General features: G+C 38.6%; 1 protein-coding gene across 1 annotated transcript in view; it reads right to left on the bottom strand.

Moving 5' to 3' along the window:
- Positions 1-27,665, bottom strand: part of TTN (titin) — a 275,334-nt gene that overhangs the window by 202,487 nt on the left and 45,182 nt on the right. The window contains 4 exon segments of the mRNA XM_010859754.1: positions 318-881; positions 2,654-2,932; positions 17,785-17,829; positions 23,381-23,569. Coding sequence (XP_010858056.1) covers positions 318-881; positions 2,654-2,932; positions 17,785-17,829; positions 23,381-23,569 — 1,077 coding nt within the window.

Below are 27,665 nucleotides of genomic sequence, written 5' to 3'. Positions count from 1 at the left end.
TAAACTAAACAAATTCTACTTAGACAAAGAGCAATTTTATGAAAGAAGATATTTAAGGATTGTCTAGACACTCAAAGTTCTTAGAAGTAGTTTTAAGCAAGCTATGTTAATGGCAGACAGCTTGAAATGAACAAGAGTAAGTGAATTCTGAAAAAGACTAAAAAATATAAACAATTTCAGGATTTCCCCAAACCAAAACAATTGCTGAGATGAAATCATTTTCATCACAAAATGCGCCGACTGCAGTGTGTCAACAATTTGTCTACTGAGGCATCCCTGCAGAGAAGGGAGTGAAACATCGTTCACACACTTCTTACCTCTGATAGTTACTGTCGCTGAAGTGGAGCTGCTTCCAGCCTCATTGGAAGCTGTGCAAACATAGGTTCCTGAATCTTTGAGTTTGGCCAGAGGGATCTCAAGTGAAGCTATTTTATCTTCAAAATAGATCTTATAATCTTTCCCAGGGGGGAGCTTCTGCCCATTTTTGCTCCACGTAATTGTGACTTTTCTGTCTTCATCTACTTGGCCCTCAAGGTGGATCTTCTTATTGATAGCTGATTGTACAGGCTCCAGTTCTTTAATGAAATGTGGTTTGTCAATTATGTCCAACTCAGCTTGGCAGGTGTCAGCTCCAAACTTGTTAGAAGCCTTACAGGAGTAAACTCCTTTATCATGAACTGTAAGATTTGAGAGCTCTAAAATGTGTTTGTTGTCTACATCTGAAATCTTGCAGGTAGGGGAAGGTGAGAGGGCCATTCCATCTTTCTGCCAAATGGTTTCAATCACGGGAGTGCCTGTCACTGTGCAGAGAAACTTGGCTGCCTTACCCACAAAAGTCGTTACGGACTTAGGTCTGGAGAAGAAGGTTGGTGGATACGCCTCTGTAAGAGAAATGTTTTCAGTGTTATGTTTTGTCCCCACAAAGCTCCTGCTGTAATTACATATTCCGAGAAAGAGAAGAGATGAGTTATAGCTTTAGATAGACCTGAGACATTATTTAAAGTAAGGTAATCTATTAAGAAAATGAAAAGATGCATCAAAGGAAAGGGACGAGAATTTTTTTTATAGCGGAGCAAGACAGCACTTAAAACTTTAAATAAAAGATTTGTTCTTCTTTTATTTCACAACATTAACTTACAATTGCTAAAGATCTGTCCATTTTAGTAGCTGATTAATTGTTTGAACTATCTGATAAGCAATTCAACTGGTACTTAATTCTGCAAATCAGAAGACTGTATAAGGAATATAAAGAAAATGTTCTTGACTTTTCTGAAGAGGAGGGATATTAAGTGAATAATAGAAAAGGTCTGAATAGTTTTTTAAAATCTAACCCTCATGTTTCAACTATAAATGCATCTGCTAAACCATTTCAAACTTGTAAAAATACATATAGCAGTAATTTTCTATGTCCATTCTGCATCTGGAAGAAAGCCTTTAGGAACCTCTCTTTTTGGTTAAAAAATAAAAAATCCTCCTCTTTCTTCTTTCCTCTGTGACTTGAAGCAACAGTGTTAGTTCCATTACTGAACAGTCCTATTTTGGATAAAGAAATTTCCCAAAGTGTCATTAAGAATAATGCCATGCACTTGGTGGTGTAGATATTCTTTGATCACAAAGCAAAAACCACTGAATGGGTCACTGTGGGCCTGGGGTGTGGAGTTTCCGATGGAAGAGTTGTGGAGGAGAGGAAGCTGTGGGTATCGTCGTCTTTTTCAAGTCAATGACAGGTGCTGCATTTGTCTTTCCCCTCCATGCTCTCATTGGAAAAGATGATCAAGGTAATATGGTAATCAACTAAACTTCAAAAAGAAAAAGAAGAGCAAAGACAGGCCCACTTGTGCATGGCTTCTATCAACAGCACAAATCATTGCTACCCCTGATCCCAAACCATCATTCATAAGCTCACGGTCACATTTTCCCTTAGTAGAAAGAAGGCAAGAGAGACAGAGAGGGAAGGAAGGGAGAGAAAGGAAAGAGCTACTAATCTTTTTTGCTAATAAGGGAATTCAAACACCTGAGTGTTACCTACTTGACAGTCATCCTGTATATTATTAGGAAACTAAGAAAAGAATATTTGTGTAGTTATTCTTATTTTTAAATTAGTAATAAAGCCTAGGGTGAGAATCCTAGCTTGGAGTCCTGTAATACCTCCCTATCTCTTATTAGGATTTGTTTAATTTTAGTCTTATGCTCTGTCCTTAGTTTTCTGTTCTGCTTTTTCCTGTTCTTAATTGGTTAATTGATTCCAAGTTATGAAATATATTGGGACATCATTTATTTTTTTAGCAGCACCAAAGTGTCCTGAAAATTTTTTATACTAAGGGGCAAGCCAGACTATTTAAAGAAAAGAAAGAGAACAAAACAAAAAACCTAAACCAAACTATCAGGAGTCACTGCTTGTAGGATTCCTTGACATCCTCTTGAAATAAAAAGTTATTTTTTTCTTTAGCTGTTGTCAGAAATAGGACCTTAAACAAGAGAAACAATGAGAAACAAACATTTCTCATCTCTCATAGGCTCTGCAGGAGCCACTGTGTTACCACGTTGCTGTTGGTCTCTCCAGTTGGTAGAACACACACTTCCTGCACCTGTATGGAAGTCAAATAGGCAATAATATGAAATGGAACGACATCTGTCAGCGTTTGGCATTTACCTGTCACAGTCAGTGTGGCTGTACAGCTGACACTGCCATACTCGTTGGAAGCTTTGCAGGTGTACTCGCCACAGTCAACAACCTGGGTTCTCAGGATTTCCAGGGTGGTGACGTAATTTGCAGACCGAATAGAACACTTGTCACTTTCATAGATTTCTCGTCCAGCTTTGAACCACTGGAAGCGGACATTGGGGGCGCTGTGGATCTCACAGGTAAATTTGGCGAGGTGGCCCAGGGCTACTTCCAGGGGCTCAATTCTCCTCCTGATCACTGGAGCAGCTGCAAAGGGAAGCAGAGGCTGTTAGCACGCCTCCTTACTAGGCACCTCACATTTTTCTTTTCCTTCTAACTTTGGTTGCTGTTAATGGAGTAAAACAGTTGAAAATTGGTGAGATGGATTGCAGCAGTTTAAGACAAGTGACTGGAAAATGAGAAAGATCACTGAAGGCAAAAGACGACAATGAGCAGCTTTCAACATATTCAATTGTTATTTTCCAGTGAATTGTGAAAAATGTGATGCTTTGGCTTACATGCATAACAACATGATATATTTTTTTTAATATACCATGCTGACTAGGAAAACTCAGAATAACGTGAAAGAAACATGATGTACTAAATAAAGTGATGTAGTGAAACAATAGCAAAAAAAAAAAAAAAAAAAGACATCGAAATGAGAAACACAGACAATTAATCATGGTTATTTTGAATTTAAGAACGAGACTGACGATTTCAGGGTAACTAGGTGTTCACTGACAGCTTTTGATTACATATCATTAAAGTATTTTCATATAGAAATAGACTGAAAACATTTATCAGTTTTATGAAATATATGAAAATACATTAATTTTTTAAAATAAATAGCAGGATAACTATAACGTACCACCCAGCGAGGCAGTAAGGAAAAAGGAGAAGAGTTACTAACCATGATTATGTCTGTGATTTCATTTTTACTCTAAATAAATTCTGGCAATGGCAGGTAAGTGAAAACTCAGTGATGAAACCTAAATCACTACAACCCAGTGAATGTTAGAGCTTGATCCACTGAATCCTTAAAATTCCAACCTCTTTTGACTACAGTGAGTTTTGCTGAAGTTGTTGCTTTTCCATTGTCATTCAAGGCCTCACACATGTATTCCCCTTGATGCTCTTCTCTATTTACTTTGTCGATGACTAGCGTGTATGTATTTTGATCCTGTAAACACTTGAACTTTTCATCTGAAGGGACCAGTTTACTCTCAAAATACCAATTCACCTCTTTGGCGTTTGTTATGCATGACGTGAGGCTTATGATGTCACCTTCCTCGGCAATTGTGTCCACCAAGGGCGTCTGTACATCAGGACCATCTTCTCCAAGCTTCCTGTCTTCCTCATCCTCAGCTTCCTGTATCTCTACTGTACCAACCTCCTCAGTACCACCTTCAGAGACTTTCTCTTTTTCCTCTGATGGTTTTGGTAGCTCATCCTGTTTTTCATCAGAAACAGCAGCAGAAGCAGTTGTGGTACCCACAGCTTTGACCTGACTCTCCACCTTAAAATAACTGATCTCTTCCTTCGAGACAAGGTACTTAGATTCAGCTTCTGGTTCAGTGATTGCTTCAAGCTTCTGTGAACTGGAAAAAGAAACATCTTCCTGCAAGACTACTGTGGCTCCTTTCTCAATTCCAGGCTCCTCAGCTGTTAAAATGTTCATTTCCTCACATATAGAGCACAACGCCTCCTTCAGTTCAGTTTTCAAGTCAGCCATTTGAGGATCAATGCCTTTAATAGTGACGGTTACTTCTTCTGTCAGAGATTTCACTGAGGTAATCAGATAGGTGCACATAATGCAGTTGGGCTCTTGGGTAAAGTCTATGGCCTTGACCTCCACCTGTTCAATGTTTCTTAACCATTCAGAGAAAAGACTCAATTGCTCGCTGGCCACTGCTGCTTGCAAAGCACTGCGGATCTGAGTTTTCAGGTTTAATCGCTGCTCTTCTGGAATACCAGGAAGCAAACTTTCCTTAGAAAGAAAATCACTTCCCTGCACCTCCTGCACACCATTTACTGCCATAGGCTCCTTTTTATACTCAGTGGTTTGGTTCAGGGGCAATGCCAAGGTGTCAGAATGCTCTTCCTTGAGCAGTACCTGCTTTTCTTCACATGCTAATGGAAACCTTAAGGACTGGCCTTCCTCAATCCTGGCTGCAAAATCTTGCCCTGCACTATCCAGTTGATCCACACTTTCCATCAAAATTTCACTTTCTGTGCACGTGTGTTCTGAAGGGACCCTGGAGACTGTGACGTCAGGACCCTGTAAACTTTGTGCGTGTCCCTCAGCTAAGTTCTGATTCAGGAAGAGAGCATTTTGCGACTCTTGCTTTTGAGAAGTCTCTCTTTGCCCTCTGTCCACTGCAGACACTGTCTTGTCTTTTGATAAAAGTACTTCCTCAGCCACAGAGGTCGGATATGAATGGGCTGGTGTTTCTTTTATTAATGGCTGTGGATAACTCTCTTCAGGTTCAGCTAATAAAGTTTGCAGAGACTCAACTGTTGACAAACTAATTTCCTCTATGGACATGAAACTTGGAAAGATTTTTTCCGTATCTGATAGAACTACCTGTGACTCAGGCTCTTGACACATCAGAGTATCTTCTCTGGGGAGGGTGTCCTGGGACTGGGCAATCTGTAGCTGTAAACTGGGAGGTAGTTCCTTGATAGGCTGGACATGAATAGTACCACTGATGGAAAGAAGTTCTCTGGTGCTTTCAGGAGTGGGCATATCGTGTTCCAGTATGACTGTGGATTGCAGTTGCTCAGCTTTTAAAGTAACTTGACTACTTAGTTCATTGGTTTTAACCACTTGCTCATAAGAAAACTGTTGTTTTTCTTCTGCAATTAAAGAAGCTTTCAAAATGGCATCTTTTACGAAAGTTACAACTTCCTGCTCTGAGTCAAACGTCTCAACTGCAGGGTCCTTTACCGATGTGTGTGGAAAACCTTCCGGAGCCTCTGGTGTGGGCGCTGCTTTGCAGGTGGCATCAGTCATGTCTGTGTCTTCCAGAAGCACAAAGAGCTCTGCTGCACAGGTGGACTCACCCCACACATTCTCTGCTTTACAGACATAGAGACCGCCATCTTCTTTCTGAGGATCGTTGACGATGAATGTCCCAGAACCATCAGGATTGTGAATGATAGTGTAATACACATTGGTACAAAGTTGCTTATTTTCTTTGAACCACAGAACAGTAGGTGCAGGCTCTCCGAGTACCACATATTCAAAGATGGCAGGGAGTCCCTGCACACAATGCACTGGTTTTAACTCCTTAAGGAAGTAAGGAGGACAAGGACCTTGGAGCTTTTCCAGAGACTTCTCTGCCGATTCTGGCTCTTCATGGCCCTCGGCTTCAGAATTTATTTTCAGATACGCACTACACATTGCCTGCCCGTATTCATTACTGGCGATACATGTATATTCTCCCTCATCCTCCAGTTTGGTGAACAGAATGATTAAGCTGTGATCATTACCGTCAAACACCAATTTGTAGTCAGCTGAAGGGGTTAACATTGCTCCATTAAAGAACCACTGTATCTGGGGTGTGGGAATGCCAGTGACAGTAACAAACAGCTTCGCCACATCCCCTATGCTTATTTCAGCATTTGACACTTCTTTGATGAAAACTGGGGCATTGCCCTCCTTTTTGGAATCAAATTTAGGTGAATAAACTGAAGGTTCAGACAAAGGTTCAAGTGTTTCATTTCTATTAAATAACTGAAGGTCACAGCTAGAGGTTTGAGGTCCTTCTTCTTCGGCAGACAGAAGAGAAATAGAAAACTCTGTATGGGAAAAAATGATTATTATTTTACTATCAATTTTACTTAAACGAAGAAGTCAAAGAATTACACACCAATTGACAGTCGTCTTCTGCTTTATTCCTGAAATTGTTAATTATCATGAGATTAATTTATCAAAAAGCACATTTCTAAAATTTTAACCTTAGCTTATTATATCATATGATTATAAATACGTACTGATGCAACTTTCAATCCATTTCATTAGTGTTAGAGTTTATAAATTTTAAAGATGTTCTTATGAGTTTTCCTTTGTGATAGTCTCAATTCTAAAGTTTGCAAAACTGCTGGCTAAATATTTATAATAAAAGAATTCTGGATCCAAATATTTTTCTTTAACTAAAATTTCTTTAACTAAAAATTCCAATAAATATTAAGTAACTAATATCATTTAATATTACTTAAATATTAAATAAAATATTTAAGGACTATTTAAATAAATGACTAAAAAGATCCATAATTATTTCTTACATTTAGAATTTTCTTGAGTTTAAGAATGATCATTGTCAAATTGAAGACTGTTTATTTCCAAAATAAAACATCTATGTTTTAGTTACTGCTTATAAACTGAAGCCATTATTAAAAATAAGTGGCTACAGAAAATGGTTGATCTGAATTTGTAAGAGAACCACTGTTTTCAGTTACTAGAAATGCAGGGCTTCTTTTGCCTGTGTGAATTGCCACATCACTTCAGCAAAGCTTTTATAATGAGGCTTATGCTAAGAAAATGGGAGAATCAGAAATGAGAGAAAACTCCAGCATTAAAAATTTGATTATATTTTATTGCACAAGAAATACCTATACAGTCTTATTGAACAGAAAAACAAGCAATGAATAACAGATATTCTTTAAAGTTTCATGAACAGAATGAAAGAAATGTAATTTGATAACAAGAGATTAGCTTTTCATTAAATTTGTTAGGTATGTAGAACAGCTCTGTTAATAATAGTTTTATTACTTTACCTAAAAGTAGTTTGACTATTGTATTAGTTCACTCCACTTGCATTACAGGGAACAGTCTTATGTCTTAATACAAATGTATAAGCAGTAAAGAGCAAGACTTCAGTGTCTGTTGGCTATAAATATATTGATAAAACTTATCTATAAATACTCAATTATTTATCATTTCAATCAGTAAGTTGTAAAAACATTGATTAATTTCACAATGACCCCTTAACTTCACATTTAATCTCTAATGTTATCACTCATGTCAGCTTTCCCTTCATTTATACTCCCAAAGTATCTGTAAATGGAGTGAAGGTCAATATAGTGAAAATCCCCTACTCACTAACATGTTGAAATATTTTCAGTGTTTTCCCTTTCTTCTAAACGTGGTATAGTAACCATAAAAAGATACTATGTGAAATTCAAGAGTGCTGCAACATGAAAGGTGTAGTTAAAAATACATGCAGTAGTAACACCTAATAATTATGTCTAGATTCTACTATGTGTAGTACAATGAATTTTATATCTAGCAGAAGAGAAATTAATATCTCAGGCTTTTAAGTTATATGCCATTGAGCTGGAAAATAAAAAATTCCATTTAATTATCTGTAACAATAATTAAGCCAACTGTGGGCAAGGCTTATTTTTACTCAGTCATTGCTATTTTGAATATCCTCAAGTTCAATGCTCCTGAGACTAACAGAATTCTAATGAGCAAAATCAAATAAAACCCACCTTTTCATAAGCATAAAAGCATAGTTTTAAGCTCTTTCTGCCAATCTAAAAGGCAATAAAACTTTTCTTATTATTTTTTTTAAGAACAAGTTTGAATTATTGTGATGCTGTATAACATGTGGGTAAAGTGTGCTTGTTTGTCATAACCTGAATTTGTAATTTATTTAAACATCCATTGTGTGACTAAAAGTAGAATAAATCCCCAAGTCTCTAAACTGTAGAATTACTTTAATTTCAGGGATTTATGATGTGATATATTAACACCATCTCTATAATTATGACCACAGATATTGTGTGCTCATTGGTTGAAACAGAAATGATAGGTCCACAACAGTGTATCTATATTGATAAGTTATGGGTGACTCTAAGCAAGCAAAGCCGATGCTCTTCTGCGGGGCAGTGAGGAGGGTGGGGTACAAGCCTGACTGCTCTGTCTGGATCCTACATATACTCCCCGGTTTCTTCTTTAATTTCAAAGGCTTTTAGGGAATTCCCACCGTGAGAATAAAAAATGTGACAAATGAAAGAAACATAATAAACATAACTGGATATACGGATTCTTTTGAAAATTTAAATGACTAATGTTTTACAATTCAATTAAAATTAGTATACTTAATATGATCATGGTATGTAAACATTGCTCAACTCAGGGTGGAAAACAGCCATAAGCTAATAGTGAGTAATTTATAGAGTGGGAAGAAGAAAAGTTTCACAATCTAATTACTACATTCTATTATTCCTCTTGTCAACTGTGGCAAAGCTAAAATGCATTCTGAATTATATTAAGAGAAGTTACTACTGACTGGAATGACATACAATCCGAGTTCAATGATTGCCTCTGAGGTCTTTTGGGCTAACCCTTTGTTTTTATACAGGAAAACTAAATTTCTTTGTATTTATTATATCTTATACGAGAGAAAATTTAGTTCACAGTGGCACCTAGGTACATTAAGGATTTTGTGAATTTACTATAATTTTGAAAAACCAAAAGAGTCACTTTAGAAACATATATGTTGACATATCTTAAATTTGAATGCTTATTAATTTCTAGTTTTAAAAATAAAATTCAGGAAAATGACAGGAAAGCTAATTATCTTACTATTTGTATATAATCTGAAATACAAATTACCATACTGCCTCAATATTAAAAGTATCCCACCTTCTTTTTCTAATTTTAAAGATTCTGAAATTGTGCTACAGCTTAAAATTTATATGTAAATGAGATACAGTAGTACTTTCCTCATCCCAGGCCAGTATCAAATTAAAGCTGCATTTTTATACTTAATGTTATCTCAAAAATTGAGAAAATGAAGCAGTTTCAAAAGTGGAAAGATATTTGCATAGTCTGCAAATGTCTAGGTGAACTCTAATCACCAAGACAGCACCACTGGTCCCGTCAACACTAGCAAGAGTTACAATGCTTAAGAGGAGGGATATTAATAAGGAAAATATTTTTTAAAGAGCTAAAAGTAAATATTAAGACTACAAGGTAAAACAAATTATAGAATTAGTTACCAACCGGGGCAAAGCTGGTTTCTATTGCTGTTTGGTTTATTCAAAGTCTGAGTAAATAAGCATGAATTTGGATGAAAAGGGGTTATTTAAAAAATGACCTCTACTCCGAGCAGAGAGATTTTACCTTACCATTTGTCTGTGTGGTCATCTCACATGGGCTTCCATTTCACAGTTTACATAGACAGTTTATCTGCTAAAAGAGAATGCATGCTGCTGACATACTTTATGGAGGAGGAAGGGAGATAAAGCAGAAATGCCAACAAGTAGGTAGCCAAGGAGATGTTTAATAGTGCTTGATGCTTCATGGCAGAACTGACACAGGTGATGATCCCGCAGTTTAGATAACAGAATATTTACATGTGTTACAAACAAGAGATTTCCACATACAGAAAGTGTTTTCCCAGGGTTTTTTTCAAAGCAGTGTGTTCAAATAGAGCAGATGTATTTGGAAACTTATCAGATCTACATAATTTGGAAAAAGTGAAAGCACTCATCAGTTCTCATCATCACGGAGGCACTAGCACACCGCATGGAGAACTTTAAATGAGGGTGAGCACAGCGCGGGCCTCAGCCATGCCCGATCTGTTCGTAGCTACACACCTGTACTCACCTTCGTCCTCTTTCGCTAAGCTTGTTATGAACAGGTTGTGGAATCCTATGCCACTTTCCTCGGCACTGAACCTTGCTCCTTGCACTAACTTCCCATCTTTGTACCAGTAAACCATGGGTCTTGGAGAGCCACGGACTAAACACTGGAAATAAGCTGCTGTACCTAATGGTGCAGAACAGTCAGAAATACCTTTGATAAACCTGGGAGGCCCTTCTACCACCTGAAATTCAAAAAAGCTGTCTGCATATTTGCTCTTTAAGACTAACTCTTCCCTCACACTGCTTAACATCACTTTGCTTCTCTGTGACATCAGAGCTGACATTTCAGAGTCTCCCATGGTGAGGAATCCCCGACAGATGGCCTCCCCTACACTGTTCACAGCTCTGCACCTATATGTCGCGCTGTCAGAAAGACAAACGTTGCGAATCTTCAGGGTGTGACTTCCCTTTTCCTCACTAATCACATATTTAAGGTCATCTGGCTCAATACACGTGTATTCTTTATACCATTTTACTTCGGGAGTTGGGACGCCTATGACTGAACATTTGAACACAGCGTCTGCATTTTCTGGAATCCTAAAATCACAAATAGGCATTACAAAGCGAGGAGGCATTTCGAATACTTCTAAGTCGATTTTTAAATCTTTGTCCTCTGCCTCCCTTGAAGCCATACTCGGATCTGCTAAATTCAATGGGAGAACATCTAGGCTCACAACCATGCTTTTATGGTCAGGAGTAAATTCAGGAACTGTGACTATTTTCACTTGCTTCTCAAATTCTTTAACATCTTTTTCACTTAATTCAACTTCCAGGACAATTTCCTGAGGAGAAGGGGTCCTTGACGCAGAGTTTTCCAGATCAAACTCCATGACATGCTGGTGTGTTACTGGAGGCGGCAGGGCCACTGCTCTCTCTTGTTGGGGCATAATGTCCACTTGTGCAAAGCTCTTCGCTTCCCCTATGATGTTCACAGCATGGCACATGTACTCTCCCCCATCTCCATTTTGAATGCTAGCAATTTCCAAAGAGCACACATTACCCACCCTTTCTATTTTGATTCTTTCATCTGGCTCCAGCAAAGATTTATTTCGATACCATTTCACACCGGGAACTGGAAGGCCCTCAACTTCAACAATGAAGCCCAAGGTTGTATTTTCATATATCTTCCGTTTGGTCAGCGGTTCAATAAAAGATGGAGGCATCTCATTGTCTTTGGGTTCAACGGCTTCACTGGGTGTGCCAAAGGAATCAGAACGCCATAATTCATAGACTGAGCTTCTGTCTTCTGTAGGTGTGTGGAATTGTTCACTTGACAGACTGTCCTCGCTTCCTAGCTCTGATGGGTGCCTTTTAAAGTTTTCAGTGGGGTTTGGTCCTTCAGTAGGAATAGAGTATTGTTCAGCTGTTTTCCCTCCTAAAGGGGTGGAGTATCTCTCTAGGGTCTCTCCTGGGGGTGTGGAGTATCTCTCGAGGGTCTCTCCTGGGGGTGTGGAGTATCTCTCTAGGGTCTCTCCTGGGGGTGTGGAGTATCTCTCTAGGGTCTCTCCTGGGGGTGTGGAGTACCTCTCTAAGGCCTCCCCAGGAGGTGTGGAATATCTCTCTAGTGTCTCTCCTGGGGGTGTGGAATATCTTTCGGCTACCTCACCTTCAGAAGGTGTTGAGTACCTGTCAGTAGTTTCCTCTAGAGCTGTGGTTCTTTCAGTAGTCTTATCCCCTAAATCTCTTGAGGATTTTTTAGTTGTATCTAAAGGAGGAAAATACAGATCAGGAGACTTTGGAGTTTCAAAATGTTCAACAGAGGATGGTGGGGTATAAAACTGATCTAGCTCAGAGATTTCTTCACTGCTGACACTTCCCACATCAATGGAAATATCAGATTCAGGAGAAAATGGGCGTCCCAGGGACTCCTGTTGTTGGCTGTAATACTCATACACAGTGTTGAAAGTTACTTCTTCCACCTCCATTGATGTGACTGAGTCAGTCTGAACACGTTCTGCCTTGTGCCTGGTGTCTTTAGTTTCAGGAACTTCATGTTTTCCAGCAGCAAGTAAGTACTGTGTCAGGGAAGTCTCGGATTCCGTCACCTCCGTTGTATGCGCCTCATCCAACTTAGGAGGGTTTTCAGAAAAACAAGTTTCTACCTTTTCTCTTTCAGTGGTGGAGAAAGAAGTTTCATCCTGTACTTGAATTTCTTCACCACATTTTTCTTTTTCAGGGGCATCCGTTTCTTCCCTCACTTGTCCGTTTGGATGCTGCTGTTTCTCAGTCGCCAGGAAGGGAAAGCGCTGACTGAAGGGCACTTTCCTGTGCAGTGCATCTGCTTCCTGAACATCACCTGTGTGGTCTCCCAGAATTCCAGTGGTATAGGCCTCTGTGCCTCCATCTTGCTTTTGAAATGATGTCAACTCTGGTTCCAAGGTATGTTCTTCTTCCGTTTCACAAATCTTTAAAAGCTTTTCCTCACTTGCAGCTTTTTTCAAATGTGAGATGAAACTCCCATCTCCATTTTTTTCAGATGTATCAGTTTCTCCTGCATCAGCAGATGAGCTCTGAAGTAGGGTACATGATTCACTATAGATCTCTTCAGAAAAAGTTTTAAGAGAAATATCAGTATTTAAAATTTCTAAATTTTGTTCCTGCGTATGTTTTTCCAAATAAAAGGCATTTTCATCACTGCCACTTTTCTCCCTCAGAGTCCTATCTGAAAACTCCTTACTGGAAGAAATCTCTGGATTTGCAAGTATGTTACTTTGCACGCTTTGAGAGGTATCCTGTGTATCAGATTGTATGGTTTCAGGGCTAGGAACTCCCTCTTTATATGGTGTTGTCTGCTCTTGACTAGGATTTTGCTCTTGAAACTCCTTAGCTGGGTCTCCTAAATGAGAATATATTTGTTTCAGATCAAATACAAGGTTCTCAGCATCGGCTGCTTCAGAAGCAGGATGCTGGGTTTGAAAATAAGTTTCTTCTGGTTGATCACCATGTAATCTTACTTCTTGAAATTTTACATCTGCAGTTTCTATTTGAGCATGAAATTGCTTGAGGTCAAATGTAACAGGTGCTTCATATTCAGCCCTTTCAGAAGCTGCAGATTGATCTGTAAGAGCTATTTCCTTCTGTTGTCCCCTTTCTTGTAATTCAGACTCCTTATGAGTTTGAGAAGAAAGTAGCTTTAAACTCATTGCAGTATTAGACGAATCCTGTTCAGTGTTTGGAGACATTTCCTCTGCCTCATGCACATTTGTGTGTAGGTTACTTGGTCTTGATTTTCTTTGTCTTAATGGAAAGTCTTTGTCATCAAGCTTCTTTTGAGGAGGATTCACAAATGGTTTCTTGGTAGATCTTTTTTCTAGAACACCTTTTTCTACCTGTTGTAACTTTTCAAATGCGATGACTCTATGCCTCACCTTTTTTCCTGGGTAGTATCTCTCTTCACCAAAGGGTTCTTCACATACAATGATAGATGATTCTTTTGTATTGTAACTATCAGAACGTCTCTCAGAGGGGATATTTGATAAATAGTCAGTCTGGGCATATTCTTGCACGTTTTCCCTCTCCGGTCCACTGAATTTTTCAAAATAATTTCTTACTTCTTTTCTATTTTTAACTTCACTGACATCATCACCAAATGGATAAACAGTCCCCTCTGCTTGCTGTGGCTTTGATTTTTCATTTACGTGTTCCTCTTCCCCTTCATCTTGCCATTGTATGAGTTCAGCTCGGAGAGGCTGGTTGATTCTTAAGGATCTAGAAGTGCACTGCATAAATCTGGGCAGTTTTTCTCTAGAAGATGTACAAGAAACGTGGACTTTCTGCTCTATCTGTTCAACTGTCTCAGGGCTTTGAAAATACTCTCTTACAGAATATTCTTTTATATTGGATTGGGGAGTAAAAGAACCAGTTGGATAATCATAAAAATGTGCCCTTACAGATTCTCCCTGAATGTGTTGATCTTTGGAATATCTGGCATAAATTCCACCCATATTTTCTAATTGACTATATTCCCTGTCAGTGACAGGTTCCACTGTTAGGTCTGAAACACTCTCAACCGTGCCTGAATTGTTTTCAGCGATGCATCTATATTTCCCAGAATCTTGAGAATTGACATCATTAATATATAGCCTGTAGCAACAATTAATTTCTTCAAACTGAAACTTCCGGTTCTGCCTTAACAGGACTCCATTGTGGAACCACGTCACCGCTGGTTTAGGCTCACCAGACAGTAAACATTCAAGGACTATGGAATCCCCTTCTCTACACCTGGCATGTTGTGGCATTTCCTGCAACACTTCTGGTGGCTCGTTAGTAATGTCAGAAGAGAATACGAACTTGTGTTTTGGTGAGCGAGTCGCCTCATCCTGAGGCGTTGCCTTAGGTTCTGACTCCTCCAGTTGAAACAAGTCTCTTGACTCTCCATCCTGTTCTGGGGTAGGAGTAGCTGCCGTTATCTGAATTTCTACAGGAAAGGAAAGCAAATCTGTGTCTTCAGAGGGAGGAACTGGTGCATTAGTTTTTAACATATGGAGGTTTGCTTGGCCCTCTTGTCTTAGAGAAGGAGGGATGCCTTTTGCTTGGTCAAACACCAACATCAGTTCCTCTTCCTCATCAGTATAGTCTTGCAACACTGGGACCCTATATGCTTCCACATCATGCCTTTGTTTTGACTTCACTTTAAGTACACTCGTTGTTTTTACCGTTCCGTATTGGTTAAATAGCACACAGGTAATGAAACCTTCATTTTGAGGAAGAACAGAAGAAAAGGTTAATACTGAATAGTTTTCGAAGGTCTGAGTGATAAAGCCTCGATTATGTGGGATTGGTATATCATTGTTATACCATGTTACTATGGGTTGAGGGTATCCTTGAAAATGACACACAAATTCACAGCTGTCACCTTCATAAACTTCTTGAGATTCTATTTCTTGAAGAAACGAAGGTGGGCAACGTTGCAGACGTTTTTGGAAAGGATTTTCAAAATATCTTGTGGCTTTTTCTTCCTGTTCAGTTTCAAATTCATCACCTTTAACAGAGGTGGAGTGTTGTAACTCTCTCACATCATCTTTTCTTATTTCAGTATCTAATGCTTCACTTTCTTGGATATTTACAATTGAGCCAAAAGATTCACCAGTGTATGGTGTAGTAACTTGAGACTCCTTTTCAGGGGTCTCAAATATTTCCTCATTCTTACTTACATTCATGGTATCTTCAGATGACTCTACAATTTTGGTTTGGGTCATAATGGCTTCAAGTTGTTCTCCTGCTTGGGTAGTCTCATTTACTACACTCTTACTGTATAAATGTTCTCTTGATAGACTTTCTCTCAGAAATGCCTCTTGGCTCATTCTCATTTCAGTCTGGAGAATTTCCTCATTGACAGCAGTTTGAAAGGTTGTGGGAGCTTCTCCAGATTCCACATTTTGATCCATTAAATTAGGAAGGACCTGAAGATCCTGGACAGTGCCCTCGGTTGGATTATCTACCTCTTCCCTATCGTCAGCTAGAGCAGGCATAGAACTGCTTTTTATTTCCTCTCTAGAGAACAGAACATCCTTATCACTATCTTCACTTCTCAGAGTTCTTGAACTTATTTCAGATGATGTGTCTAACAGAGATAATTTCTTTTTCTCCATCAACATTCTTCTAGCCTCCCGTAAACGGTGCAACTTCATCTTGGTCTCTTCGTCCAAGAAACTTTCGCCTACATTAAGCCATCCCCTTATGTCAGATTTACTTTCTAAATATTCTTCCTCATACATTAAATCTGTTTTCCTGCCAGGGCACACTGTCTTAAAGTGTATAGTTCGCATCATTCCCTGTTGTTCCACGTCTTGCTTCTTATTAAAGGGAGAACCAGTAAACCTCAGGTCAACCTTCAACCTCCCTTCTCTCCTTTCAGCTAAAGCTGCCACATTTCCATGCGTCTGTTCTACCCTTTTCAGAAATTCTAAATATTTCTCATCTTGCCCTTTTTGAATTACAAGCAATGATGCAGTTGATTCAGCAGAGCCTTCACTATTAATTGCTAATAATCTGTAACTTCCGGAATCTCGGTCTTGAACACTTTTAACCTCTAAGCTGGAAGAGTGATGATGTAAATCACTCTCTGTTTTTATGACCCGTCGAAGCCCTGTTGCGATAGGTCGATTGTTTTGAAACCAAGTCATTTTGGGAGTTGGACAGGCAATTAATTTACATGTAAAAACAACAGGTTCACCCTCAAAAACATATTTAAATGTAAGTTTTTGGGTAAAAGAAGGCTTGAAATACTCTGGCCAGGAGCTTGTTGATGATATTCTACTCGCGTATCTTTTAGCAGCCGTGGAGCTGTGGTCTCTGTCTTCAGAATCTGAGAAGGCATCGCGGGTCTCTCTTTCTGAATGCTCAGATTCTTCCTCAGAGGATGACTCTAAAAGAAGAGTTCAATTAGAAAACATTTTACTATTTTCCACAGTATTTGAAAAAGTTGAAAATAAATGAAATTGCGAAATAGAAAATGAAATAAAGTGCATGCTACAGATTCTCACAAATCCATAAAAAAAAATTCACTCACCATATTTGTTCGAATAAACGCAACACCATGCTCTGTTTAAAAGATTCTGACACGAAAATCGTTCGTTGTCTGGTCTTTTCTTCAAACTGCTGAAATTTCTTCTTGAACAAGCAAAAATGCATTTCAAAATAACATGTTCCTGTACATATTTGTTTTGAGAGCAGGAAAACTTTGTTCTTTTGATGGCTAAGGGGAAAATCTTACCTGACTTGCAGAGAGTGGAATAAACGCCCTTTCTGATCCTTTTGATTATAGATTAAATTATTATTTTTTTGGAGAATTAACTATTTAAGAAATATATATGAGAACTACGACCATAAATAATTAGCTAAAATAAAATAAAATGAGAAGGCGTTTATTCGAACTAATACAGCCATAAAGTCATGATGTTATGCAAAGAAAAGCAGGCAATAAGGATCACGTAAGGCAGCTATCTGCAAGCCAGTGTAAGAGACATATCAATGTTAAAATGATGTCTGCGCATGAAGTGTGAACCAGAATGGGGATGTAACATTTTCACACATCCTAAACAAATAAGCATTTCAATTATGATTCATTCATGACATTGCATTCTGAGAATGACAGCTAGGTTATTATCTATTGTTCAATTTAATTCACTGTGATTTTGAAGACAAACTTCTACTTATGATTTCATGCATTAAGATGAAAACCTTTTCTAATACACGCTATTGAAAATGTCTGCAAACAAGAAGTTGAATATGGCTGATAAATTTTAAATACAAAGTTTAAATTACCATAAAAAATGACTGTGAAATGCATGTAACCATCAGCATATTAAACCAGGCATGCGACATAGTAATATATACTCTAAGAGATATATTTGTACATCTATGTCATTTTTCCTCAATAATACTAACAGAAGGAAGCTCAAGGATTTTATTAATCCTTCAGAATTTCTATTTAAATCTCACATTCAATGTAACAATACCTTTCATCTCCATCTCAATCTGCTCATGCAACATTGCTTCAGGAGCTAGAATGGAAAAACAGGAGGTTTTCATGATTAATTCCATATACTTTCTGCCTCAATTCATGATTCATATAATTACACTTTTCTCTTTATTATAATAATAGAAAACTACATACCCCAAATGCACCCCTCAAAATCCATGCCAAACAAATCAATGAGCTGGTAAGGTACATGATGATGACAGAAAGATTTTATAACACTTTTATTTTAGGTTCTCTGGTGAAATTTCCACTTTTAGTTCCACAATTCCCCATGCCTTTTACATGCATTGAGAAAAGCAGTCCATAAACGATAGGAATATTTCTTTTAATTGTCTTATTGACTGAATACTTGCTAAGAGACAAATATCACATTTAGAAGAAACATGCATTTTCTAATTTGCCACTTTTAACTCAGCTTTCCCTAAAGAATTCAGTGTTTCCTACTAGTAAAAACTCTTTTGATTTGAAACCACCTTTAAAATGTGATGCAAAGTCCGATTATATATTAAAGAGCAAAACAGAGAGTCGTCAGCTCAAAGTTGCTTTTATTATATAAGGAAAAGTCACAGCCTTTAGACACAATCATCTTGGGGTGGCTTCTGGAGGAAGCAGATATCCAGGTACCGCTCTCATTCTTCTGTCTGCATGACACAAGTCCGCAGGTCTGCTGCCCTGGCTTCTCAGTTCCTTGTGGACTCTGGCATAAAGTTACTGACAAATGTGATGTTTTCTTTGATGATGCTCTCTTTATTTCATGGGTTGTTTTAATTTGGGGCTCTTTGAGTGTTTTAATACTTTTAGTGTCTGAACCAAGGGTAATTTTGTAAATGCTTGGATTTGCGATACTTTTGCTAGGTAAGAATAAAGTTTGGGAAAGGAATAAATTAGCTGTGTTTGTAAAATGTATGCAGAATTTAGAGGAGATGGAATGTCGTTAGGATGAGAGAGAAAGCAGCATGTTAGTCTCAAAACTGATATTTATCTATGCTTACTATGCACATGAGAACTCTACCCAAACAGACTTATGGGGGTTCACATTCCTACCTGACTTTCGTGGCTAACTCAGTAGCCTATATAAAGTCATTAGGGCAAAATAGAAGATGACCAGATAAAGACTGGCTCATATTGGATAATTAGATAACTGTGCCTGATCCTTTATTCTTCATACACTTAAAATGGCTTATCTCTTAATTTTCTTAAATACGGCAGTCTGGACTTGCCAAGGGGGAAAAAATGCTCATGTGCCAAGAACATTTTAATAATATAATCTGCTGGAACTGAGTGAATTGGAAATTCCAAGGCAAAAATGTCCAGTTCAAATCCACTCTGGGAACATAGTGATCAAGCACTGTCATAGGGCACTATGTTCTTTAGGAAGCAAGTTGAAAGGCCTACATTGCTCTCATCTCCAAAACACAGCCAGCTCCCAATTATTTTATTGTAGGAATGGTCCCAGTTGTCACCTACATGGCTTGTAGACAACATATCCAGGTAGATAGTTACCTGTCTGATGACTGTGTGGGTTGACTTTCAGGATGGTGGAATTTTCTACCTAATTTTCATCTAATTTGCATAATTAGACCTCAGTTCTTGAACTATTCCTTTCTTAGGCTTTGAAAATTAATCAGAAACAGCTATAGACCCAAACTGTCAGATGAAGAAAGAAAAAAAATCCTCCTTCTGATGAGTGAGGATTGCAGATACTTTAAGTGAGTTAATTAATCTGTTTCAAAATGCAGCACAAAGATGGCCACGCACATAGCACTCTGTTGCCCCCCGTTCAGTTCTAACCCCTCAAAAATAGCATGGCTGGATCGGGGAAGAACTAAAGGGCACAGCTCCACAGACTCCTGGAGATGTCCCAACTTCTTCCCCCCACTTTCCTCCATGGGATTCAGTGAAGGTCCTTTGCCTGCAGACACACAGCACAGGATTCGAGTACATGAAGAATACTTTTCTCACTTCATTAATAGTGAAGAAGACAATCCAAGGATGAAAGGAAGACATTATCCTCTGCGCAGATAAATACATTCATGTCCTTCTAGACACAGTGGTGAGTCAAGCACAATAACAACAAAAATAGTATCTTGCTATGAGATAATTCTACAATTCTGCAAGGAGCTGAGATTGTAAAGCAGCAGCATTGATTGAGAAATGTCTAAAGATTACTCATTTTGGTCCAGACAATGTCAGGCACAGTAATAAATACTCAATAAAAACTCAATGCTCTATATACCTTAAACTACTTTGGTACACTTCCTAGGTGGTATGTTTGGTAAACATTTGAAAAAAATGGCACCTATGAAACAAATCTTAACTTCCTGAACTCAGATTTGAAAGTTAAGCTTCCGTGAATCTAGAGTGGATTCTAAACTTACATGTTTGTAAGTTTAGCCAATGAGTTGGTTGACTTTCATAAGTCATTTATGAATAGAGTGCTAATTTAAGGGTGTTTTAATTAATACATTCATCGATACAATTTGCATGATGGAAAAGCTGTGTGAAGTGATGAGGATGAAATGAACCAAGTCAGAGCTAAAAATCCAATAGCCATCTTGCTGACATTGTCTTCTCTCCATACTCATTGTGTACAATGCAGCTGTACAATCCTTGGTCTACCAGCTGAACATTACATGTGGTAAGAGACTGAATATTTCCATTTTGTGACTGCTTCACTCTCTTATATTCCTCTAGCTTCATAAATCCAGGTTATATCAACAGAAGACTCATCTTCTAAAACACAGAGGAATTGAGTCACGTCACCACACTTTACAGAGAGGTCCTGAAGGTGTAGGATTATCTTTGGCACTTCACCCATTGTCTCTTCAGCACTTTTCTCAGATAACTCAGTGCTTTCTGCGATTTGTGAAAGGGATGCAGCCTGGTGCAACTGTACATCTTCAACGGATGCAGCTGTGTGGGTGGAACTTTGAGATATACTTTCAAAAACCTGCAATTCATATTCATATGATGATCCTTGAAATGACTTCATTTCACTCTGCAATATTCTGCCAGTCCTGCCTTGTGAAAGAGTGGCTCTGCCACTGCCTGGGACTTGGGGGACACTTACATCTCTCCCAGAACTTTGCCTAGCTAGGGCTTGCACTGTATGCTAAGTGACAAGAAAAAGAAAAGAATATTAAGATCTAAGCTTCATCACTTGGCTAGGTTAATAAAATAAAATGGCATGGAAGATGAAGATGAAAGGCATCACTGTCGCTCAGAAGCAGCCTGCCAGATGCAGTGTGCTCCAGGGTGTCAGGATTACACAAAAGAGAGTTCATTCCCAGTGATGCAGTGCTGAATGGATGACGGGGGCTCGCGCAGATGCCGTGAAGTATCTGCTTCCTTCCTTCTGTTGTCATTGCAGCTTCCCAGAGTGATATAAGCACTCTTTTTTCCTGACTCTATTTGGGATATCGTTTGTCCTCCCTCCCCCATATACTTTATCAACAATAGGTAGCAAATAGATCTTTAATGATGCAATGATGAGATATTGCTTAGAAAAGTAAAAACGTCAAGCAAATTTGATGCCTGCATGCTAAACAGCTTCAGTTGTGTCCAACTCTGTGTGACCCTGTGCACTATAGCCCACCAGGCTCCTCTGTCCATGGGATTCTGCAGGCAAGAATACTGGAGTGGGGTGCCATGCCATCCTCCGGGGGATCTTCCCCCAAAATAACTAGTGTAATGCCCTGAACACATACTTCAGTGAGATTTCAAGTATACTGGTTAAACCATAATTGAGGACTTAGGGGGAACTGTTAGTAAATGATGGACCAGCCACCATATGCACTGAGACACACAGCAGAGACTCTCATTAGTAACAGTGGGAGAAGCAGGGATGCAGCAGGTCAAAGTCTTTGAAGCAAGCTGGGCTTCCTTTACCTTTTGGAGTCACTGTGAGTGTAGCTGCACAAGTGGCTTCCCCAGCGCTATTGGCTGCTTTGCAACAGTATTGCCCGGCATGCTCAGAGTAAGCATCAACTATAAGCATTAAAGCCAAGCCTGTGGACTCCTCAAAGTAGAAAACTACATCTTTTGTTGGTAGAATTGATTGTTGGTTATGAAACCACTGGATTTCTGGCTTGGGAATGCCAGAAACCCTGGCATGAAATCTGACTGTCTCCCCGCTGTGCACCCTGAGGCTGGATAGAGGCTGGATGAAGATGGGCTTTTGGCCAAGGGGCTCCTTCTTAAATGAAACTGATGAAGAGATATGCCATTGAGAGTTGGATGTAACTTCTCCAAGTGTGCTAAATCCTGAAAAGAAGCATGCCAACCTTTAATGTCGTGCATACCCTGCATTGAAACCAGAACTCATTAGGGTGCAAATTTCAGTGCGGACTAGAATCCAATCCAATCTTGATGCCTTGTCAACATATGCCACTATTGATTCAAAATCACACAAGTTCCCTTCCATTCTCCAGACACGCTGGGGCATAAACAGTCTAAGGAATTTCGTACATTGTTCATGAAGGCAGTAGCAGAGTATGCAATTCAGGTTAGATATTCTTGTTTTCTGTTATTTTTTCCCCCTCCGGGTGTAAGACCAGCTCTTATTTTTGGTAAACCACATTACACTGTTTACTAAAAAAACCCTCTGGCTATCAAAATGAAGTTTTTAAAATTGAGGAAAAAAGTGAGAGCTGCCCTAACTCTTCATGTATTTGTATATGCTTACTATTACAGAGACTAAGGACTTTGCTGGTGGTCCAGTGGTTAGGAGTCCACCTTCCAATGCAGGGGACCTGGGTTTAATCTCTGGTCGGGGAACTAAGGTCCCACATGCTGTGTGTCACAACCACAGGGCTGAAGTGCCACAACCAGAAGCCCTCGCGCCTCAACAAAGACCCAGCGAGCCGCAACTAAGACCCAATGCACCAAACACAAATAATTCGAAAAATATTAGAGACTAAATTGCTCAGGAAAAATAGTCTGACTGTATAAAAATACTATCTCATTTTGAATCAAAGCGCCCTCCCTTGCCCAGATACTGAGGAAGTATTTCTAAATGCAATTTAAGAGCCCCAAGTTATAGAAGAATGTTAAACCATCTCACAACTGAGCCTCTCAATCCTCACGCATTCTTTGAATGATGGCAAAACACATCCAGCTGATGTACAGACCCGAACTCATCCACAGTAGCTTCTGGGAAATCAGAATTTTGTCAATACCGCGGTGGGATAGGAACACTCTTACACTGGAAAACTTCTTTTTAAAAATGTTCATGCTCACCAGATGAGAAAACAAATCTACCCAATTCTTTAGCATATGTTTCTCCCCATTCTGATACATGCTGCCCAGGAAGCATGAAAGCTGGTAATGAGAGCAATACATTAAAAAATACTATGGAGACAAAGCAGGGCGAAATAAAAAATGATACGCTCTGTGATTCATAATGAGAGGGGTAACTGAAAAGCAAGAACATTGCATGTAACAGGGAAACAATTAGTTGCATTAAGAGAAAGGTAGGACTGATGACGATTTACACGAAATCCTTAGTGATTGTTACCCACATTGTAAGATGAGGTCTATGTTTCAATGTGGCTCTTAAAACTCTTTTGCCATACCTTCCAGTCTCAGAGTGGCTGTGCTTGAGACTTGACCTACAGCATTGCTGGCCACAAAAGTATAAATTCCTTCATCTTCTGGAAAAGCTTCAGCAATTTCCAATTGGTAAGTGTCTTCAAACTGAGTCATTTTAAAGAACCGAGATGGCTTGATTTTCTTGTCTTTGCTGTACCAAGACACTTTTAGATCTGTAACACAAAAGGAAAAGGATCTTTAAATTACCCAAAGTGGGTGTTTTTATTTACCTGCAAACACAAAATGGACTATATAGCTGACTAATGTTATATTTATCTAAATAATATGATACTTTTCTTTTGGGCATGCCACATCTGATCATACATGATTTCTTGTCATTTTAAAGAAGAAAACATGATTTTAGAGAAATCCAGCTTATAGATGGGTTAGAATGTTTGAAATTTTACAATTTTAGTTATATTCTTTGTAATTATTTGCATGTCGTGCGATGGAAGCAAAGATGAGATTTTTATACATTTGGTGACTTTGAGAGAAAGCCTGTCCTGAGAAATAGTGACCTCTCAAGGTGACCGAGACAGGAAATGAGGAAAATCTGCTTAGGGAGAAAGAGCCATCAAAATTAGAGCTGAAACGATCAACACTCCATAAGTTCTAAAAGAGATACCACTGAAGGCTGAAGAAAAAACCTCCACTATTTTGTTACCAATGGGCAAGCATTGGAAGGTCTCAACTCATCAGAAAATAATTTTTAAAACTGAAAGAAAGATTCATGAAATTTGGGCATCTTAGATAAATGTGGCTTTTTTCAAAGTAGCAGTAATAATAAATAATAATATAACTAGCTATTTCCACACAGGATTTGAACCATCTTAATATGATAGAAAATAAAAACCCAAACCAAGGATAAAATAATATATGCTGTTATAGTTTAAGGTGATGTGTACTTTTAAAATAAATTAGTACCCTTTCATTAAAGCAATGACCTTGTAAGTCAAATGTAGATTCAAATTCAGTTACTTGTTTTAAAAGCCAAAATCAAAAGCATCTTATTTTTGCAATGTGGTCATTATGTTACTTCCTTATCTCAATATGATCCATGGGGATCTTCCAACAGTCCAATCATTTAGTGTTTGCTTGCATTCTTGCCTAACTACTAGTTTATGATGGTTTCCCCCACTTTATAAACAAGTGCCCCTTTTAAAGAAACAAATCTTTCCACTTCCTTAGGTAGCAAGGTAAGATGGGAAATGGTATCCTGACAATACAATTTATAAGCCATGTGACCTTAGACATGCAAGCTACTCTCTGAATAAGTCTTCTGATTTGTAAAATAAGAAGCATAATAATTCATAGGCTATAAAATTGCTGTGTGAATTCCATGACACATAGAGGAAAGGGCTTTATAAACAATACACACCGTCAGTCATTAAAGCAAGAATAGCTAACCTCACAAGGGATCAGCAATACCTTCAACAACTTGCCAAAAAAACAGGGTCATAGGATATAAAAGTAATATTATCACATAGGATGTAAAAGTCATCCTACAAACACTTGGATTGTTTAGTCCTCAACAGAAAGGGAAGGGTAGAAAGTATTCGTCTTCACAAGAAAGCTTATTTTTCCTGACAACTTCTTCCTTTGGTGAACCGAATGAAGCAGGAGGACAGGCATGGACTGCCTGTAAGAAATGAGCTAAAGGCAAGGTCTGTCCTGGTAGCGGACCCGGTGCTTCCTGCTGGACTTCACTACCTGCGTCAGCCACTGGCTTCCCCTGGCTTCTGTGAGGCTGCCCCACAACCTCTGCTCCTCACCCCCACTACACACTTGTATTTGGTTCCTGGGTCTCACTCATTCTACCTCCTGAACTCTTGCACAATCTACCCACTTCTTTCTTCTGACTCCCATCATTGGCAACACTTTCCAAGCCTATCCTTATGAAATGAAAGGAGACCAGCTTCTCTGCTGGTTCCTCCTCTCCAGTCTCATCTCCCACAACTGTCCATTCCTCCTTTCATTATCAGTGTTGCTTCTAAAAAGCAAACCTGATCACGTTACTGAGGGATTTAAAAAAATCTCTCAGTGATTCCTCAAAGGAAACAGGAGTCCTAACTAACCATAGACTACCAATACTTTATTGGTATCTGGCCCTTGCCTTCTTTTCTAGCCTCTCAGCTTCCTCATTACAAGACCATATTTAAGCCACTTGTTGACGGCATAAGTGTTCTGGTAAACCCTTACGACTCTGCAAATGCATTTTCTGTCTGAAGTACCAATGTGCTGATAAGCCTATTAATTCTTCAGTGTTCCATCCATGCATCTTTCCCCACCTGTCCCCCAGACAGCACTGAGTAGGTGGGCTGTTACAGCACTCACAACCTTGGAATCTAGCCGTGCATCTCCTCACCTACACACTGAGCTCCAGGAAGCCAGGGACAGGTGCGGCAGCCCTAGAACCTAGCATGATGTCTCAACAGCAGGACACAAATATTGGTGGAATAAAACAAAAGAGATGCTTAAATGAGCGATGGGCATTCCTCACTGCCTAACTAATTTTTTATCATTTCACTTAGCTAGTTGCCACTCTGTGAGCCTCCACACGATACTGACTCATTACAGAATGAACAGCAGCAAAGAGCTAGATTTATTGTTTCAAAATTCTACTCTTCCAAATTTCTATGCTACCAGTAGGTGGCACCAGAGACCTTCAGTTGACAACATTTTCACTCATAAAAGCATGACCAGATACCTCGGACCACATTCTGTGCTTTGCTAAGTATTGATTTCCCATAACATGAGACTGGGGCTTCTGCCTACATTTCCCCCACCCAGTTTTAGAAAGTAGAGCTGCATTTACTTTCTTAAGACAAGCTGTGTAAATATTTTCAGTCCGAGGGGCACGAAACAATGTGATTCAGTAAGCTTTTATTTTAAAAAGGCATTTTATTCAATGAATTTAATTTTTGTTACATAGAAAATACATTTATGACAGGATGCTAAAACCTCTGTATATATCTAAATATTACCACAAAGAGAGAGTTAATGATCACATGAATTTATAAAGTCTGTTCAAACATTTAAAGACATTGCCCATATAAAAAAGATTTTTCTTTTGCTATCCCAATTGAGGTCTGATAAAGATTAGAATGTATTTTTACAACATCCTAAAAGCAAACTATAAAATGACTTACCTAAAAAAGTACTATATAAACATATCTAAGACTACTACTTTAGATAATCCATATTAACATATAATTAATCAAAATATTTCTCTAAAAATTCAAAAAACTGATAAATTATTTAGTGTGACTTTGGTGAATTTAAAATTAAAATTATTTTTTCTTTCTTGTGTTAGTAAGATATTATCAACTCAATTCTCATTTCTTAATATTTAGGGTTTCTCAAACACTATGTTCTGAAGTAATAAAGTTTATAGTATTTATCTATGTTGGTCCCCCCTTACCAGACTTTTATGTTTCTATAATTCCTTCCAATGGTTGTAATAAAATTAATATATTGAGTACCAGCTACTTGTCAGCCACGTCATACCTATAAGTGCTTTATATACTTTGTATCCTTTAATTATGCTCATAAAATCAAATGGGTCTATTTGGTTTTTAGATCAGCATCTCCAAATCAGAGGAGGAAATCATTAGGTGATAGAAGTATGATAGAAATACTAATTTGTTAAGGAAAATGGCTTCTGGCAAGGTAGAGACTGGGTCATAAACGAATGGGAGAAGCACTATAAACAAAACAAACTTACTAGGAGTGCTGTGAGATGCCCAAGCTGGGAGAATTTCCCTTTGTGGTGGCATATAAAAGCCAAGGAAATGAGAGAAGGATTTTCATCTGGGATAAAGTTGGCTTACCCTGTCAGTCTAAAATCATCATTGGGTAAAAACGGCTCCAAACATTCTGTCTTTCTCTACTAAGGTCAGACTCCTGGGGGAACGGGAGGGGCTGATGGTCTTTGGGAAACTTGCAGCAATTGAAAAATCATAACAGCTAACAGACTGAGGGATTACTTTTGGATGGGCACTGTGCGACGTGCTAATGTGGGTTATCTGACACAATCATGATGAATGATCTGAAGCAGTGGATATCAGCCATTAAACAAGCATGCTGTTGTCCAATCAACAATTACTGAGCATCAACTATGTCCAGAGCTATTCTAGGACAAGGATCTACCCCTTGCTTTCACAGAGCTTTCCTTCTAGTAACTACTGCTTTTCAGACACCAGGTTTTCAGTATTAAGAATCCCTGCCCTCATGAAATGTATATTTTATGACAGCAATATTATCCTCACT

The sequence above is a fragment of the Bison bison genome, unplaced genomic scaffold (genome assembly GCF_000754665.1).
Source record: "Bison bison bison isolate TAMUID 2011002044 unplaced genomic scaffold, Bison_UMD1.0 scf7180017864460, whole genome shotgun sequence".
Classification (NCBI taxonomy): domain Eukaryota; kingdom Metazoa; phylum Chordata; class Mammalia; order Artiodactyla; family Bovidae; genus Bison; species Bison bison.
This window is presented reverse-complemented; position numbering and strand designations above follow the sequence as displayed.